Source organism: Rattus norvegicus, chromosome 2 (assembly GCF_036323735.1).
Source record: "Rattus norvegicus strain BN/NHsdMcwi chromosome 2, GRCr8, whole genome shotgun sequence".
Taxonomy (NCBI): Eukaryota; Metazoa; Chordata; class Mammalia; order Rodentia; family Muridae; genus Rattus; species Rattus norvegicus.
The window spans coordinates 150,587,815-150,608,476 of record NC_086020.1 but is presented as its reverse complement, the minus strand read 5'-3'; the positions used below and the strand labels follow the sequence as shown (position 1 = coordinate 150,608,476).

The 20,662-nt window shown below is 40.3% G+C and overlaps 1 protein-coding gene across 4 annotated transcripts in view; it reads right to left on the bottom strand.

Moving 5' to 3' along the window:
* The window catches only part of Gmps (guanine monophosphate synthase), a 53,741-nt gene extending 33,088 nt beyond the window's left edge, over positions 1-20,653 (bottom strand). The window contains exons 1-4 of one of the 4 annotated variants that reach the window (XM_039102016.2): positions 20,542-20,653; positions 17,251-17,451; positions 3,753-3,934; positions 1,761-1,875 (exon numbers count right to left, since the gene is read on the bottom strand). In XM_039102016.2, coding sequence (XP_038957944.1) covers positions 1,761-1,875; positions 3,753-3,934; positions 17,251-17,400 — 447 coding nt within the window. In that variant the 5' untranslated portion in view covers positions 17,401-17,451; positions 20,542-20,653. 4 annotated transcript variants of the gene reach the window in all.
* Between the last annotated feature and the right edge of the window lie 9 nt (positions 20,654-20,662).

Sequence of the window (20,662 nt, the reverse complement as noted above, 5' to 3'; positions counted from 1 at the left end):
TAGGATTGTTGTGTAAATTAAATATATATGGGGACAATGCCTCTGAAATTACTGTTTTGATTCTATGTCCCCCACAGAATATGCATCAGATAAAAATCCAGGATGAGCCTCACAACACGCCCACACACAAAAGGGCCACAACTGACATGGATAATGTCAGTACTTTCTTTCCTCTTGGCTATTCTTAACATAGAGAAAAACCTTTAGAGTACAAATATATACATATACATACATATGTATACACATACATATATACATATACACACATATATATTAGTATAGTTATTAATATATATATATATGTATGTATATATATATATATCCATTCTTGAGTTTAAAAGTAAATTGGGTATGATGGTTATTTTTGACTAAAACTAAAATTAACTGAAGACCAAGTTGCTGGCTCCATTGGCTCATTCGACATAGGAAGACTCATTACTTAAATCCAGGGTAAAGGAACCCTTTCCCCTTCCAAAATCTAGGCCACATCTTCTCCTGGCAGCCAACATAAAAGACAAGAAACAAACTTTGGCCTTTGCCTGCTTACCTCTGCTTATCTCACTGGCATTAGAGCCTACCTTCTTTGAGATTCTGATGTATACTGAAGTCCAGCTGAGACATATGGCCTCAAACTAATGGATTCTTAAGACTTTCCATTAGGAGATAGCCAACGTTGGACTACCTGGACCATAGCCTGTAAGCCACTGTAATAAACTCTCTTTTGATAGATAGATAGATAGATAGATAGATAGATAGATAGATAGAGACAGACAGACAGACAGACAGACACACACACACACACACACACACTGATTCATTCATTCTATCCGTCCTGTTCCTCTAGAGAACTCTGACTAGTATGGGGAGAGTTTTTCTAAGTGAAAATGTCACAATACTCAAGAAGCTTCAGCAGGAAGGGAAATGATTTATGGGTTGTTTGACTATGCAGAAAAAAGTTCTACACCTAAGCAAGATGAGCAAGAGGGAAGAAGGATGGGGGGGGCAGAGAGAGGAGACACAAAAAAATGTGCTAATATACAACTAATCATAATACATTATTAAAGGATGATTTCTAGCTCTGTTTCCAGATGGCCCAATCAAGTAAGCCAATGTTTAAATGTTATAAGGTGAAAATGCTAGGCTTATAAACATAAGGGAGAACTTATATACATGGTTTATGTTTTTACTCCCTTAGATCTTGTTTAATAAAATTGTTTCTTTGATAAGTGAGATTTTAGCACATTTTGGTTTAAGGTTATCTATCATTATGTTCAATGACATTGTTCTTGTCTAATAAATGGTTAAAATGGCCACGATTGAGAATGCAGCAAATGACGTGGCTGGGAGAAACAACAGGAATTCTCACTGTTTAAAAGTGGACAGTGGTGGGGCAGAGGAGCATACCTTTAATCCCAGCACTTGGAGAGGCAGTAGCAGAAGGATCTCTGTGAGTTCAAGTCTAGCCTAACTCACATAACATGTTCTAGGCTAGCCAGTGCTACACTCTGAGACCCTGTCTCACAGTGGATGGATGGAATGGACGAATGAATGGATAGACAGATAAACAAACAAATAAATAAATAGTAGTTTGCTAAGTGATCTAGTTACTTATGAACAGGTTTCCTTATAAGGTCAGTTCCAGCACAGAATAGCAACCAATATACAGTGGTACTGTGCCCAAATTATCTCAGAGACAAATAGTGCTTAAATCATAAGAAGAAAACATTAAGTTAACTCTCAAACTCAATTTGTAGCTGTACCTGCATTCCATAGCAAATTCCTAGGACAGGCTTGCCAATGGTAAATATTGCTGGATCAAACCAGGGAGCATCCTCTGCATACACAGAATTAGGTCCTCCAGATATGATAATAGCCCTGTGTATGAGTGAAAGAGTCAGTAAACAATGTGACTACTAATTTTTAATTACTTAATACAACAATATATATAAAGGTTGAAGAAAAAAGTACAAACACGGGTCCTCTGTCTGTACAGATCAATACTGTAGTTGTTCATGACACCCAACTCACTTGGAAGACAGCTCTATATTAGCTACTCCAGGAATATGATGAAGAGAGCATGTAGGGTGAGGAAAATTGCCTAGACCACAATCTGAAAAGGTGAGTGTGCACCAAAGGCCTCTGGTATACAGAGAAGGAAAACCCGTATGAAGGAGAAGAGCAGTGGGAGGAGAAGGAGCACTTGAGTCAGGAAAATCATGAGTTCAACCTTATCCTCAAGCTACATACCAAGTTCAAGGCCAGCCTGGACTACATAAGACCCTGTCTCAGAAAAGAAAGAAAAAGAAAACAACAAGCCACATAGCTAAGTCTTGTAGTGCATGCCTCTAATTTTATATTTGGGAGGAAGGGTGAAGCAAGAGAATCACCACAAATTTCTACAATAGTGAATTCAGTAACAGCCAGAGAGGACTGCAAAGCAAGTGCCTATGTTTTGTTTTCTTTTTTATAAATAAAGAAAAACGGAAACATACTCTGGAGCTAGTGAAAAGACTCATCAGGTAAAGGCACGTGCTACCAGTCCTAATAGCCTGAATTTGATCCCTCAGATTCATACGGTGAAAGGAGAAAACTGGTCCCACAAATTATCTTCTCAAGCTCATATGTAAATGTACATGCACACAGTTTAAGTTTTAAACCTACCTACCAGGCAAGACATCTGAAGAGAAAGACAGCACATCTAGTGTTAAGGCTCAAACCCCAGACAACTAGCCAAGGTGCCCATTAACAGATCAAAGACCACACTGACCACCAGGTTTGCAGGTTCCTTCTATCCCTCAGGATATGGCTGGCATACTCCATCGCCTACCATGAACTTCTCCATCCAGCTATTTCCTACATAATCCAGCCATTTAAATTAGCTATCCTTTTAGTCCAGCCTTTAGTCTCTTGGCCAAGGCTGCCCCTCTTGGTAAGCAACTCCTCCCCCTTTCCCATTTTCCTTACATGGCCCAGCTCAAGGTCCTGTTCAAGGGACTCTCAGATGCCCCTGCCTCTAACTGTGCTTTGCTCTCTACCTACAATAAGCTTTCTCCTCCACCATACCTAAGAGCAGTCATGTCCTTCCTTTTTCAGTTCTTTATTTTCAGTCACCTAATGTAAAAGCCTGAGTCAATTAAGGATGGCCACTGCAGACACTTCTGGGGAAAACCTATCAAGCACTAATCCATGTGAAAGGACAGAACATTAAAAGCTGTAGAACCAAACGCCTCAAATAACTAGGCTGTCTTGCCTGGTAGGGGCATGAGCCACTGGAATTATAGCCTTATATGGCTTAGGTTTTTCTCCTTTAGCAATTAGTTTTAGGAGACAAAAGGGACTTCTGTATAAATACTTCTTCCCTTTCAGCTACTCTACCCAACCATATATTTTTTTCCTTTGATTAAATGCTCTAAGAGCAATGAATAAATGATCATTATAACTGCACCTAACTGTGATCCTCAAATCATATAAAGTATAACCTATTCAACAAGGTGGTCAGCTCTATCATGGAAATCAAGTAAACTCCTAGAATCATCAAAACAAACAAACAAAAAATGAAAACATAAAGGTTATCTTTTTGACTAAAAGTATAAATTATTCCTTTTTAATTCCAAATCAGAGCTATAGAAAATTTGTTACAAAAGTGTGCTGGATTTTTATTAAAAAAAAAAATCAATGCCCAAATAAACTAGTCAAAAAATATTCCAAAATCTAAACTCAATCTCATTGACAATGTATTGATCAGAGACTACCGAAATCCTTGTTCCTTTATGGCAAAAGCTGGTGTTTCCAAGGGAAAGATTTCAGACTGTACAAAGAGCTCCCGCACTCTTCGGTCAATGACTTTTCCATACTGAGCCCCAGCATCCAGAATGACAACAGCTCCTTCGTAGTGGTGACAACCATCCTTAAGGTCTCCTCCAGCATTCTCCGGCTACAAGTAAAACAAACAGAAATTCTAATTTACAAAAACTGTATTACTAGGGGCTATTAAGATGGAGTCAAGCCCAAAGACCTGAATTTGATGCCTGAGGCAAACCACCAGGAGAAGCTACAAGCTGCCCTCTGACCTCCATGTGTCTGTTGCAGCACACTGTGTCTCCATATACGCAAAGTAAAAATTTTAATTACACTGTTTTAAAATATAGGGGGTCATTGTCAGCTTCACCACACAGAAATGCAAACTGTTAGTTTTTATTGTATTTCTAAGCTATGGATTCAGAAGTTCTGCTAAGTGTTAGATGTCAGTATACTCCCTCTCATGAATATATGAACCTGTGAATACAAGGTGCCATTACTGATGTGGTCACTCCTGCTAATGAGCTTTATGTGCACAGTCAAGCAGGAAAAGAATCCTGTTCTGCTAGCAGATCTGTGAATGCCAGCGTTCACATTACTTGTGCCTCCTCTGCACAGTAAGTGATACGACCATCCCATTAGGCACAGAATTCCTAAGAAACATTTTAATGAGGTAATTAAAACCTGCTGCTAGAGTGTAAGTATGGCCAAATTCACTTTAACAATTTTTTACACTACCTGAGAAAAACAGTATATACATCTAACTTAGAAAACATTTATTTTTAATTTTAAACTTTCAAGCTTGCCTATTGAGGATAAACTTTTAACACTTCTGGAAAGCAATTTAGCAAAACCTAAAAGTGCTAAAGGTCAACTGCCTATGTCTGTTTGGGCCTGAGGGCTTCTTTGTGGGGCACTGTCTGATGGCTAATTTATATAAAACAACCCTGCCCAGAGAAAGAACACCATCCATAACTAGGCAGGTAGTCCTGGGGTATTAAAGAAAGCTAGCCAAGCGTAAGTTTGAAAAGAAACAAGAAAGCAAGCCTGCAAGCAACAGTCCTCCATGGTAAGTCTTGACTTCCCTCAATGGCCCTCCCTCAATGGCGAATTGTGTTCTTGTTGTGTAAACCAAGCCAACCCCTTTCCTTACCAAGTTGCCTGTGGTCAAAAATGTCTTATCATAGAAAACTTGAACAAATGTGCTTGGAGATATCTACCTGGACAAGAATGCAAAAGTAGAAGACTGGGCATGAATATAACAAAATTTCCAATGTTCCACAAGCAACTGAAGTTGGATGATAAATCCAGTGCACTAATTTAGTCTAGGTTCTTATCTTGGTTTCTGCAAGACCTGGAACTGAGGAGAGGATCCAGAGGAGGGGCTGGAAGGTAGGAAGAGGAAAAATGGGAGAAACAAAGACGAAAATGTAGCTTAACAGACTGCCTGCCTGGAAAGTGAGAAGTCCTTTATTGGTCTTGTTTCCACTTTGTCACCATTATGAGGAAATCAAGAGCTTACTAGCATCAGAAGAGACAGAAGAGACAATAAAAAATGAGGCTAGACAATGACAGGTGGCCCATAAATTTCTGGACAAATAATAATAATAGTTTTAACATTATTATTTTTGTGCCTGTTAATTATCATTCTCATGACTATAGCTAACTGATACGTCATAGTAACATAATCACTATATAGTATAATGGTATAGTACTTTACAACCCTGGTCCACCTGCCCATGGCTGGCACCTCCCACAAGGTGGGCAGTCCAATCCACCAAAAAAAAAAAAAAACAAAAAAAAAAAACCTCCCTACAACTTTACCTACAGGCCACCTGGGAGGCATTGTCTCAACTACTTTCCATCTATCTTTCCAGATAACAAAAAGCCAAACAGAACACCCATTACATAAAATATTGTAACAGAATTTTTATAGGTTTTAAAAATAGGGGCTGGGCATATGGCTCAGAGATTATGACACTGCACTGAATATTATTCCAGAGGAACCAAGTTCCATTCTCAACCCACATGGCAGCTCACTCGTGTCTATAATTCCAGTCCCAGGGGATCTGATGTCCTTTTCTGACTTCCATAGACATGCAGGCACGAGTGCATGGTACAGAGCACTCATGCAAGCATAACACCCATAAACGTGTGTGTGTGTGTGTGTGTGTGTGTGTGTGTGTGTGTGTGTGTGTGTTATATGTAGGAAGGTAGCCTTAAACTGACATATGTCTCCACCCACCTTGATGGTGCTAGAATAGCCATCTGTGATAATTAATTCTAATTGTCCAGCTTAAGAATTAGTTTATTGTTTGAATTAAGTTTTTGCATTTTATTTTTAAATTCCTTATAAGTGTTTTGCCTGCGTGTCTGTCTGCAGCATTTGTATGCAGTGTCCACAGGGGCCAGGTGAGGGCGTTGGACCATCTGGGCTGGAGTTATAGACAGCTGTGAGTTGCTCACTCTGTCACATGATCTTGACATAAAATTTTGCTATTCACCTTAAACTCAAATATATCACAATGATCAAAATATCATCTTGAGAAAATGTTGAAAAATGGTCATACTGTTTTAGATAATTTTGTGAAAATACTATTCTAGATCGAAGTATGTTCTATAATACGCTGTGAACTCACCCACCATAAAGAAGAATTCTTCCAGTGAGTTGTAAGATTAAAAATTAAAGACAAATGTGTGTAAAGTGAGACTTATTCTTCATACCATGACAGGTGCCAACGTTTGAGAATTTGGAGCTACCTCACAATGTTTATTTACTTGTGCATTACAGGTTTTGAATGATTATTATATATTAAACAGCCATTCACGAGGTCGTGACACTTAAGCTCCAAGTTTGTAAGGGTAGAAATTATTCCTGGCTGTAGAACAGTTATCCCCACTCCAAAGTTTGGAGTTTCATACACCCGAGGAGAAATTTAACCAGATTGCTAAAGCTAGGCCACAATCATGCACAAGAGTGATTACTTTTTGCTAAAGTAATTGTATTTCAACACTGCAGTTTCTCGCTGACAAAACTGACTTTGTGAAGGTCAGAAAGCTCTCCAAGTCAAAGACGACTTTCGGTCGGAAGTGAAGGGGGCCAATTCAGTGGCCAGGCAAGAAAGAACGACGTCTAAGACTGGGAGTTGAAGGCCACAAGCGCGAATCAACCGCCCAACGCTCTCGCGTCTTGGCTAACACAGTTAGCCAACTTTTTCAAGCACTCAGGGAGACCTCAGTTCCCAGGGAAAGATCCCAAACGCGGGAGAACACGTTCCCCAAAACTAGCACGTAAAACACGAGACATAGTACGCAGGAACTATAGCTGGCCACACATTCCTCCCCTCCTAGGATGGCGGGAGAAGAGGGTGACAGAGAACACTTGGGACTAGGAACAGAAGCTGCGGTCATTCCGGAGACAGAAAGGCCTGCACTAGGTTGGAAAGAATGCAGGCAGGCCTGGCGCGACCGCCGCAAGCGAGGCCCCGACCCTGCCCTGAGGCTGAAGGGCCTGGGAGTCCCCAAGAATCGCGGCCCACGGCTGGGTCCCCTCTGCGCTGGAACTTGACGCTTTCGGCAGCGAGGGCCGCTCGCATCCACACACTAGCAAAGCCAACAAAGCGCCTCCGATGCCGGAAAGCCACGCCGCAGGCCGGGCTGGCACATGCGGAATCCCGCTGAACCCGCCAAGTGAGGCGGACGGATGCCCAGGCCTCGCTCACGCTGCCGGAGGGAAGCAGAGACCCCAATCACAGACTGACCTTGGAATCTCCGTTGCACAGGGCCATCGGGGACCAGCGCGGCGGGCGCAGACCGCTGGCAAGGCCTGGACGCGAGCAGCACAGCACCGGGACCGGCTGAAGCGTGAGGCACAGCAACAGCCCGGAACCTGGCCTCGGCCTCAGAACACAGAAGCGCGCGCTGTTCCCTCCTCCAGCTTCCGCCCGACCGCCTCTAACCGGCCCCGCCTCCTGGCCCCGCCTCCCAGGCGGGGCCGTGCAAACTCCGCCCTCATTGTCACTCGGAGAAGAGAATACCCAGCCTACCAAAAAGGAAAGCATCAGCCTTGCCCCTAGGCAGGGCAGTAGAACTGGATGTGATAATTGGCATTAACTAAGTAGTGGCTACATACCATCTCAAACCTCAAATCTTTGTAAACTGCAAGATACAGTTAAGTAATGGATTCATTGTCACAATAAGGGTGGCTCAATTTTTCTGGATTTTTGTTTGTTTTTCTAAATAAGGTCACTCTGAAGACCAGACTACCTTCAAACTTAACTTAGATCTACCTGCCTCTGCTTCCTAAGTGCTAAAATTAAAGGTGTGTGCCACCACTCAGTTTTTTAACAATAAGCTGTAGATTTCTCAGAGAGCCTACCTTGTTGAAGAAATTACCTTCTATTTACTTGATTGCCTGTTTGATTTTGGTTGTTTCTTTCTTTCTTTTGTAACAATGAATGGTAGCCAGTCACCACCTTTGACCCCAGCTCTCTGGAGGCTGAGGTAGGCACATCTAAGTTCCAGGCCAGACTAAAAAAATAAGGAAATAAATAAATTTTAAAAAAGGTTCAAAGGCTCTTGATCTATCTATCTATCTCTCACTCTGGTCTACAAAGTGAGTTCCAGGACAGCTAGGGCTGGATAAGGAAACCTTGAGTCATTGAGCAGGGTGGCTGGGGAGATGACTCAACAGGTAAGAACTACCTAAACAATGAAGACTTGAGTTTAATTCCCAGAATCTACATCCAACCCAGGTGTGTCCACATTCACCTATAAACCCAGAAAAGCGAAGGATGGAGATAAAAGAAACACATGGGCTTACTGGCCACCAGCCTGTAGCCTCAGGTGTAATGAGAGAACCTGTCTCAAAAAATAAGGTGGGGGGGGTGATAAAACAGAAAACCTAATATCCTCCCATGGCCTCTGTGCCTATAAACGCATGTGCACATAGACCCAAACCCTACCCCCAACACACACACACACACACACACTGAAATAAGAACTTTTACAAGCAACAACAAAAAGAATGGATGGTGTGAATGAAGAAGCTAGGTGTCATTGGTGTTCTAACACACTTGTTACAGTGTCCCTGTGAGTTGGAGACCAGCCAAGACCACAGCCTGGGCAAAAAAAAAAAAAAAAAAAAAAAGGCAAGGAAGTAAATAAAATTGTTCAGAGGTGTCTCTCTCTCTCTCTCTCTCTCTCTCTCTCTCTCTCTCTCTCTCCTCCTCCTCCTCCTCCTCCTCCTCCTCCTCCCCCCCCCAAATCCCTGTCATGGGGTGATAGTTAATCTTGGCTCTCAGTTTGACTGAGTCTGGAATCAACTAAAAGATAAGCCACTGGGCACAAGTGGAATAGATTTTCTTGAGTAGGTTTTCTGTTGTCATCATGTTCCCACACAAGGAGATCCAAGAGAAGGCTTTTCTTTTCTGATTATGGGATGTAGGTGTTGCTGTGAGTCCATCTACCCTGTCACTGCTGGTAACAGCTTCTTCACTATTGAACACAATTTTTTCAACCTGCTAATGTGGACTAAAGGCCAGTGGCTCTCCAGGAACCGTTATGTCCTCAGTATAAGACTAGGACAATGGAGGAATCTCAACAGCTGAGTTGTCTGAACAGCTACCAGGTTCTTGGTCTTTCCAGAACCTGTTCAACAACACACACTATTTCAGGTAAGGCACTCTAAGAAATCTCATTTACTATTCTCAGTTCTAGTCTGCTGGAGAGCCCTGAATAATACACTCCGCACTACTTGGGACTGGACCTGGGGCAGCACACATACTAGGACATCTATTTGCTATATTCCCAGCACTCTTGTTTTTAAACTTGGATCTCACTAAGTTACCCAGACAGGCACTGAACTTACATGGCCCAGGTTGGTCATGACCTTGGGACCCTCTTGCCTCATCATTCTAAATAGCTACAGTCTTAGTCTTTCACCACCAGGTGCAACTGAATTCCAAACTGCTAAGTTGCTCACTAATCAGAGATCTGGCTACCCCTAACCTATCTGCACTGCAGCCTGCACCTTTCTACAGTATATATTGAGACCCTATCTTTAAAAAAAAAAAAGAGAGGAACTGCAGCAGGAGATAGGTGACACAGATAGACTTTATGATAGACTATCAAATAATAAAAGCTGGAACTGTTAAAGAAACATTTTCAGCCATCATAGCAATAGTAAGATAAGACATGAAATATCAATGAAGGCCAAAATTAGTGAGTGAAAGATAAGAAGTAAGCTTTACTTATATTTATGCAAAGTAAAATATCAAATTTTCGTGTCTTTGCTTGTTTGTGAGTAGGGTTTCACTGTTAACCCTTGCTAGTCATGAACTTGACATGGACTAACTACATTAGCCTCCCAAGTGTGTATGCTACCAAATCTGACAAAAATTAGCAACTTTAGAGGTGCCTCAAGACACACCTTACTTGAGTGATCAACATGAATATCACTGATAATACAATAAATCAGTATTGTGTCTCACTTGATGGTCTATGTGAAATGGGAATAGTGTTACTGTAGTTCTGCCTAAATTCATGAAAGAAATGGAAATCAATTGAAGACGTGTTTCACAAAATAACTGGTCTGTGATTGTATGCAGTTACTTATTTCCTTATGAAAACAATACCCCTAAACCTGATCATTAAAGGGGAATTTTCTTTGCAATTAAGACGGGGTTTATTCATCAAGAACAGCTTTTCTCTGTGATACTGTATGAGTTGGTACAGTCTAAGGGCTGGCTCTACCAGGCCTGAGATAGAGAGGCCCAAAGGCTGGGACTATGCTTTCCCATTCACACCTCAGACAAAGCTTTGAGAATATCCTCTGAGGGCTGGAACACTTTGATCCTCAGAGCATCTTCATCTGTCTGCAGCCTCTCTCTTACTTCTGCAACAATCAGGTCACAATTCCCAGAGAGAGTATTCGAGGTAGAAGCCATGTAGCCTTTTTTGATGTTCTTTCCTGTTAAGGATGAAATCTGGGGCTTTTATTCCCAGCCCCTGAAAGCCTTTTCTAATCTTGCCTTAGCTTGCAAACAAAATTGTTTCTTTGCCTTTTATTCGTTGGATGAATTACAGTCCCAGCCCAGATTCACTTCTCATTGCTTTAAAAACTTTATGATTTATGGAACTATGTAAGATTCCAAACAGCCAAACAATCCTGAACAAAAATAGCAGTGTTGGAGGAATTGGATAGGATTGCTATCCAAGACCTCAAGAAATATTATAGAGTCACAGTAATAAAAAAAAAAATATGGTGCTGGGCATGGTGGTGTAGAGGCAGGTGGATCTCCATAAGTTCAAGGTCAACCTAATCTATAAATTAAGTCCAAGACAGCCAGGAATACACAAAGAAACACTATCTAAAACAAATTTTAAAAATCAAAAAACCAAAAACATGAGTATGAATGAGTACTCATAGCTACAGCTATCTGATATTTGATAAAGGTGTCAAAACGTACACTAACTAAAAAAATGGGATATTTCACAAATGGTGCTGAGATAAGAATACGTGCATTTATTTTTTTTAAAAGAATGAAAGAAAGAAAAGGAAATAATAGACCCCTCTCTATCACCTTGCATAAAAACAAATTCCAAATGAGTGAGAGAGCGAGATGTCAAACCTATAACACTGAAACTGCTAGGAAAAAACACAGGCAGTGCCTACATGATGTAGGTGAAGGAAAGGACTTCCTGAATAGGACTCCACTTGTCCAAGAACTAAGACCAACAATTTGTAAGTGGGACTTCATGAAACTGCAAAGCTTCATGCTTCACAGCTAAAGAAACAATCAAGTGAGAGAAGAGGAAGCCTGCCACCTTGTATGATAGAGAACATAATAATATCCAGAACACACAAAGAACTCAAAAAAAAAAAATCAAAGGAAAAAAAGAACAAATTACTCATTTTTAAAAAATGGGTTTTGAATCTAAACAAGAATTCTTTTAAAAAGAGGGGGTATATGGCTAAGAAATATTGTTGTTTTTTTTTAACGAAAATCTCAATCATTTGATTTTATTAGTAAACAGATGATACAAAATCCACAAACATCAAATTACAAGAAGGACCCACAAGAGGGTGGAATTAATTTTTGAAATGGAGCCCAGGAAAAAAGAAACTAGAGGTCACAATCCTGAGTATAAGTTACTCTTGTGCTTTTGAAAAATATTTCGTAAACCACAGCTGTAACTTCTTAGTATCTAGAATTTCACTGAGCTTGGCTACTGTGTTTTCTTTTGGCCAAATGCCCTGGTCTTTTAGGGACCACAAGAAGTCACAGTATCTTTCCGGTAAAATTCTCCTGTAAACAAAATATAAGCTAATTGGGATTTCTAGAAGTTAATAAAAAGGGAGAGACAAATATATTCTTCTAACATTTCCCCCTAGATCCAAGAAAGATTAGAAATTTTCTAAACTGAAACGTAATAATCCTGACTATGAGAAAAAAAAAAACTAACAAAAGTTATTAGATCCCAGTGTGTGGTTTAAAACAGCTCAAAATAACTCAATTGCCTTTGGTTATTTATAGGATAGCCAAGGTAGTTCATACCATACTGAACATGCCAGTGATTAAAATAAAAACAGAAACACACACACATACACACACACACAAATTCGGAAGTGGAATAATCAATATTTTGGTACAAGCCACTTGGTTAATTAAATTGGCCAAACTGATTCTTGAGGTTTATTCTAGTTAGGCAGATGATGACTAGAATGGTAAACATAGGATCATGTCCAGTGCTTAAGCATGCTGACTCAAGCCTAGGTTCCCAGCACTTAGGAGACTGAGGTAAGGTTGCCCTGAGTTCCAGACCAGCCTAGGCTACACTGTGAGGTCTTAAAACAAAGAGCAATTTTTAAAAAAAGTCAATCAGCTGATGACTGAACCACCAAACAAGTAATCCACAGTGATAAATGGCCAGAGTACAGGCTTTACTGGGCTACTTCAGAAATCACATATACATTTTTAAATCTAAGCATATTGCTACAAACCTATAATTCTGGTATTTAGAAAGCAGAGGCAGGATGGATCAATGAAAGTTTGTAAACATCCTGGTCAATATAGTGATTTTCAGGCCAGTGGGGGCTGCATAGTGAGGCTGAATCTCAAAGTTCATGTCTTAAAGTTTTACTGCTGTGAACAGACACCATGATGAAGGCAAGTCTTATAGAGGACAACATTTAATTGGGGCTGGCTTACAAGTTCAGAGGTTCAGGCCATAATAAAGGCAGGAGCAGGGCAGCATCTAGACAAGCATAGTGCAGGCAGAGCTGAGAGTTCTATTTCTTCATCTGAAGGCTGCTAGCAGAAGACTGGTTTACAGGCAGCTAGGATGAGGGTTTTAAAGCCCACACCCACAGTCAAACATCTACTCCAACAAGGCCACACCCACTCCAACAGGGTCACACCTTCTAACAGTGCCACTCCCTGGACCAAGCATATACAAACTATAACAGTCTTCTTCCCAAACAGACTTCTGTTAAGATCTTAGACTAGAAGCTGTCCTCCTGTTAGTAGGTGAGAGAATCAGAATAAGAAAAAAAAATTTATCCCAGAGAGGAAAAGTATAGAAATTCATGAAAGAAGTAAAAAAAAAAAAAATACAGGAGAGTAGAAACAGCATTGCATAGAGAAAGCAAGCCAAACACAGCCAAAGGAGCTCCCTGCTAGAGAGGAGACTTCGAAGCTGCTTCCCAAAGCAGTCTAGAGGCGAGCCAGATGCAAGCAGCCCTCCCCTCATGACCAGCCCACATATGACCCTCATAAATTCTCACAGATCTGGTGAGAATGAATACATAGGTCAGCAGCAGAGAGAAATGTCATTTTGTCATGTTAGTTCACTTAAGAGAATGTATTATTTACAAGCTGAGCTATCTGACTGATGTCCTGAGACTAGAAAACATTCATAAGTCTGGGGACCTTAATTTGCCCTCCGAGTGAGGGTAAGCCTAGTGAGACAGTTGTTCAAAGCAAGAAAGTCAAACACAAGAAAAGTGCAGATATCAGGTGGCTAGCTCAGTCTGAAAAGTGCACAGAGAGATACCATCACACTCAGTGGAAACAGGTTCCATCAGGCAAGAATACCCTAGATATTGACAGCTATGAGCCAGAGGACAGTGGGTAGACCAAATTCTGCAAGACAGCCATCTATCTGTCACTTACAGATAGATTGAGAGATGGCTGATCAGAAGGACATACGCTGCTCTTACAGAAGACCTCATTCCATTACCACATTGCCTGTCATTACAGTTTCAAGGGATCTGATGCCACCTTCTGGCCTTTGAGACCACCTGCGCACACTGGGTACACACCCAGACAAGCAAACAAACACATATACACATAAATAAAAATTAATTTTAAAAAGAAAATAAGAGGGAGCTATAAATAATGAGTCAGTTTTCCACAAAATACTTGAGTAATGCTGAAGAAAACGCTGGTATTAAATAAACAGTAAAACCCATTCTGAGAAGAGGCAAACCTCACAAAGTAAACTGTGGCAGGGAGTATTCAGGTGCAGTGTTCTGCAGAGGGTGGATTTTGTGAAACCTGTCACTTCCTAAATTGGGTGTGTTGGTTCATGCCTGTAATTCTAGCCCTTGGGAGACAAGACAAGAGGATAAGTCCAAAGTTATCCTCAGCTACATATAAAACTTTACATTGCTGGCCAGCCTTGACAAAGTGCCTCAAACAAACCTACAGGGGCTGGGCTGCCTGGCGTAGTACTAGAAGAAAGTCTCCACTAGGTAGGTCTGCAAGGGCAGGACCTCTATCACAGGTGATTCAAAGGCCAAGAGAATTATGGTGGTTGAAAAGATAATGGACCCCATGGGCTCACAGATTTGAATACTTGGTTTCCAGGGAGTGGCACTATTTGAAAGGATTAGATGTGGCCTTGTTGTAGAAAGTGTGTCACTGGGGTTAGGTTTGTGGTTTCAAAGAGACTGTTAGCAGCCCAGAGTCTCTCTCTCCCTGCTGGCTGTGGATCTTAGTGTAGAAGTCTAAGGTATTTCTCCAGCACCAAGTCTGCCTGCTTGCTATCATGCTTTACACCATGATGACAATGGACTAAATTTCTCAAACTATAAGCCAGCTCAATGAAATGCTTTCTTTCATAAGAATGCCCATGGTCATGATGTCTTTTCACGGCACAGGAGCGGAGACTAAGGCAATGATTATTCTCAAGCCTTAAGATTTCATATAATTTGCCTTGTAATTTGGACTTATCTAAGACCTGCCATTTCTTTCTTTCTTACTTCTATAAATATGATATATTGATTCTATGTCTGTCCTATAACTGTACTAATTGTCTTTAGGCTGGGTCTCACTTGGTGTCCAAGGCCAATCTGTCACTCTTGTTATGAGATGACAGGAATGATCCATCATTCTGGGCACCATAACTGAATTTTGAAAGTTTAGAGCATATATCTCATGGGTTCAAAATTCGGGATTAATTTCCCTCAAAATTAATGCAATATCAAGTCTTTCATATATTTGAGTATACCCATTATCATCTATTGTGTGATAAAAAGACCCCCACCAAAAAGCAACTTAAGGGAGAGAGGATTTAGTTTGGCTACAGTTCAAGGGTATACTCGATCATAACAGGGAAGTCCTGGTGTTGAGATCTTGAAGCATTGGTGACATTGAATCTACAGTCAGGAGGCAGAGAGAGATGGATGCTGGACTCCCTAACTTTCTCCCTTTTAATTGAGCCTGGGGAATGCCTTCCTACTTCAAATAACCTAACCAAGACAAAGCTTTAGAGGCATGCCCAGAAGCTACCAACTTAATTAGGTAATTCTTTACAGGCTTGCCTCTTTAGTGATTCTAGATTCTTTCAAGTTGACATTTGATATTAACCACATTACCTATATTTGATATGTAGATGAGGCTTTGGATTTAAAGTTGATGCCAGTAAAAGGTAAGGCGTTGGGGATACAGGAATGTAATGAGTATATTTTATAGAAGGAGATAAACTGATGCAACATAAGTAGAATGATTATGTCTCCCCATATTATTCTCTTTAATGTTAACCCCTAATCTTGGGATGGGGAGCCTTGGAAAGTGATTATGTCCTGAAATGGAGCTTTCATGAAAGGAATTAATGCTTTTAGAGAAGGGACTCAGAGCTGGGTCTTCTCAGAATTCACAAAGTAGCTCAGGCTGGTCTGTAATGGTGAATCTCTTGCCTTCGTCTCTTCAGTACTGTAATTACAACATGCATGTCACCACATCTGGCTGTAGGCTTTCTTTTAGTTAAAGGTTGTTTTGTTCTTGTTTGATTTGTGTTATCACTATTCATTTAAAAACAAAATTATATACACACAAAAAGATTGAGTTGGATAAATACAAAATGTTTCCCTAAAATTTTGCTCTAGTAATTTTCTCCTCTTGTTGGTATTTTTGTTTAGTTGGATACAGAAACTTAACATTCAGTTGACTGATAAATTAACTGGAGTGAAATAAGAACAATTATTAGCTCTGCTGTTACTGCTCATTTCCCAGCACAATTTCCTGTTGCTACCTAGAACAGACCTTGGAGAAATAGCTACAGTACAGTAGGTCATTGCCTTTAACAACCTGATCACAAAAGTTTACATCTGTCCACTACAATATATGTCTTTAAAAATCAAAAAGCAGACTGCAAGCAGGCTTCTGTAAAACCTCCACTGCTTGCTCACCTCACCTCGTGGTTTTAAAGTATAAAGTGAGAATGCAAACTGAACCCTATACTGAGGGCTTTCAGGAACTATCTTGGTTTTGGTGGCATCTTTATTCCATTCACAATGGTGTTGGGGTGCTTATTCTAGAAAGATCCCCACAACATAACCACTAAAGAAAAACTAGTACTATATCTAAGTAGTAATATTTGGAACAAATTATTTAAAACACTGATAAAAGCCAGACTGTAGTGAGTTTGAGGCTAGCATGGGTTATATGAGGCCCTTTCTAAAAATAAAAGACATTTTTAAATTTAAAATTAAATAATAAATAGGTTACTAAAACTACTTACTGATTAGATTTGCATCTGCTCCATATGAGAGAGTTCATGTTTGTTATTGTCAGCCTTGTCAAAAGCCCATCCCAGGAGACCAGAGGTCCTGGAAGGGTAAACTTACCATTGTTGCTTTGTGAAATGTCAAACTGCTCTCTAAATAGTCATGATTATACCCATACATTAGTGCTGCTTTCAGACTTTGTCACAGAACCTTCTTTCTGCAGTGGATAACAGCCCATACAAAGACTGACTCAACTGATCAAAATGCTGGAAATAAGTGATGGTTGAGTGCTCAGCCCTACCTGAGACGTTTACATTAATAACCATTCCTGGTCACCCCACCAAGACTCAAGGTACAATCTGACAGCTGGAAGATGGGGAGAGTGCTGTGTAATACTTTTCTAGACATAACATGGCTATGCACTCATGAACTATGATTACCTGAACAAGATCAATCCAGCCAACATTACAACACTGATGGGAGAGGGGCTCAGAAGACTCCACCTCTAACTCAAGAGCGCTTGACAATTGTTGGCTACTGGGAGAGGAATCATTTTTCTTTGAGTATGTGGCTGCCGGTAGGTTGCCCATGCTCGAGTGGTTAGCCTCAAAGACACATCCACTAACTGGACTCAGTGGGCTCTAAAAAGAAGAAGAAGAAGAAGAAGAAGCAGAAAATATAAATATGGGAAGGGATTGTAGTGGGGAAATGGAGAAGAAGAATTTTGATTGGATATGATCAAGATACATTGTATACATGTAAGGTATTTTCAAATAATTAGAAAAAGTTAGAATAAATTCATTTGTTTGTTTAACCCTACCACTTGGGAGGTCAGTCTGGACTATACAGTTAGAACCTGTCTCAAAACAAAACTCCACTAATGTTATATCCATAAAATCAATGACTTTACCCAATAAAAAAGAACAAATATAATATCTACTGAGATTGATCTATAAATATCTCATTTGTACTTCAAGGATTTCTATTCTGGGGGATATAGTTAGATCTAATGCCAAAGGTTATTATATGAGTTTACTCATACACTTCTTCAAATTATATACATATAATCAGGAAAAATATTAGGAACTGAAGAGAATGAGGAGGAAAGAAGTTGGTGCAACTGTAAAGGTTTGATACCAAATAGCAACAGCAATTAAAAATTCAACACAGAACACACACACACACACACACACACACACACACACACACACGTGCACATGTGTTAGTGCACATACATGTTCAAAAGTTAATTATTCGTCTAGATGCTACTTTATAGGTATCTACTTCCTATGTTTCTAGTATTAAAGTTAGTAACTTGTTACAAAACTTAACAAAATAGCTTGCCCACTTGGTAAATTCCAAGGCAATATATCATCTCAAAATGGGGATGGGGATGAGGAATTGACAGCACCCTGAGAAACAACATCCAAGGTTGTCTTCTGGTCTTCATATGCACGTGCATTCATGTGCACATTCACACACAAGTGTACCCCCACCTCCCAACACAGGAAGACTCATATAAAAGGTCTGTACTTAATTCAGTTATATAACTCTTGCCCAGTATGTGTGGGGCTTAAGGTTTAATCTCAAAGTACAGAGGGAAAACAGATGGAAATGCAAACTTATCATTTTTTCCTCAAAAATAGAAACCAAAAACCCTACTGACTCCATAGCTTTTGTCTCAGTTAATGTTCTCTTGATGTGAAGACACATCATGACCACAGCAACTCTTATAAAGAAAAGCATTTAACTGGGCTTACCTACAGTATCAAAGCTTTAATCCATTATCATCATGACATATAGCATGGTAGCACACAGAACACAAGGTTCTGGAGAAGGAGGTGAGAGTTCTATATTCAGATCCAAAGGCAGCGGGCTGGAGAGATGGCTCAGCGGTTAAGAGCACCCGACTACTCTTCCAGAGGTCCTGAGTTCAATTCCCAGCAACCACATGGTGGCTCACAACCATCTGTAAAGAGATCCGATGCCCTCTTCTGGTGTATCTGAAGACAGCTGCAGTGTACTTATATATAATAAATGAATAAATCTTTAAAAAAAAAAACAGATCTGAAGGCAGCAGGTAGAGAGAGCTATTTGTGCTTGCCTTGGGCTTTATTTATAGAACCTCAAAACACAGCCAGAGTGACATACTTCCTCCAACGAGGTGACACCTATTCTAACAAAGCCACAGTTCCTAATCCTAAATAGTGCCACTTCTTGATGACTAAGTATTCATATATTTGAGCCATGTGGGCCATTTTTATTCCATCCAATACAGTCTTGTAGGTTACTTCCTAAAAGTCTTGCAACTCTAAAATGGATGTGATAAAACTTATTCTGTATTCATTGAAATTGAGATTTTTACAGGAATGACAGCACATACCTGTAATGCTACGATTTGGAAAGTGGAAGTAGAAACACCAGGAGTTCAAAACCATCCTAACAAGTACATATCAAAATCAAGGCTGTCATAGGCTACATGAGATCTCCTCTAAAAAAAAAAAAAAAAAAAAAAGCAGAAACAAAAAAGGAGGGCCAGGCAGAATAATCCATCCCTTAATCTCAGCACACAGGAGTCAGAGGCAAGAGGCTTTGTGAGATCAGGTACAGCCTGGTCTACAAGGTGAGTTTCAAGCCAGTCAGGACCATACAGTAAGAACCTGTTGCAAAAATAAATAAGAAAAATAAATTGAGACTTTTGGTCTCTCATAGATAACACTACAAACTGTTTTCTGTGCCAATTTTTCAGACAGAGTCTTGCTATATTGCCACGATGGCCAGGAACTTCATTTATGGATTATAAGCATGGACTACTCAACCAACTCTGCTCTTCTCTTTAACAAAGATTGGAAGACTTCATGGTCACCGTTTTCCTTTATTTAAAGACTGGGTGTGGTGGCTCATTTATACAATTCTGGGACTCTGGAAGTTAAGGCAGGAGTATAGCTATAAGTTTCAAAGTACTCTTGCCTTCTAGTCTCTGGGGGCACCCCATACCCATTCATCCATACGCAATTCATTCGAATTCTCTCCTTCCCTTCCCTCCCTCCACCCTGCCCAACTCTGACACAGAAAGGGGCAGGGAGGAGGTTGGGAGGAAAATAAAGGAGAATGAGAGAGAATACTGGGAGTCAGCTAAGTGGTTAATAAGCTGTAGAAAGAAGAAAAATGTGAAGGCGGCAAATTCACAAGGGAATTTAAAGCATTTTTTTTAAATGAAGAAAGCATGTATATTTGTAATGATGCTTGAAAACTGGCCAAATAAGGGTTCAATACAATTTTTGGAGAACTTAATTCTTTGGTAACAATAAAATGCTAAATCTAGTATCCCAACATTTCCAGCTCCAAGAACTTCCAACAATTCACCAAAACCCGAAGAAGGAAAGTCAATTAAAATGCATAACCACGGATTACAAGGTGGTTTCGAGAAGTTTCCATTGGAATAAAAATAAGCTGCAGCAGATTGAAATTTACCTCCTTCACCCTATGTCTAGTGTTCCCCTACATTTCTTCCTTCACACGGGAAAGTGGACAGCCTTATTCGTTCTGTGTATTAGGTACCAATGTCTCCATTTAGGCAGGCACAAAGGACCCACATCCTGACACCAAAGCTTAGTAACCTTTCTGGCAGGTTCACAAATATCAGCAGCATTACACAACTACGAACCAGAAAGTTATGCACTGAATTAAATACAGACACTGTAGCCTCTGACCATGCGCAATATTATTACCAAGGCCTAGACCAGTCCAGAAAATTCGCGCTCACGTGGCGATGAGGGCCCAATGGCCGAAGCACACGAGTTCCATCCAGGCGCATGCGCAAACGGAACCCGGGTAGTTAATGCGCTCGGT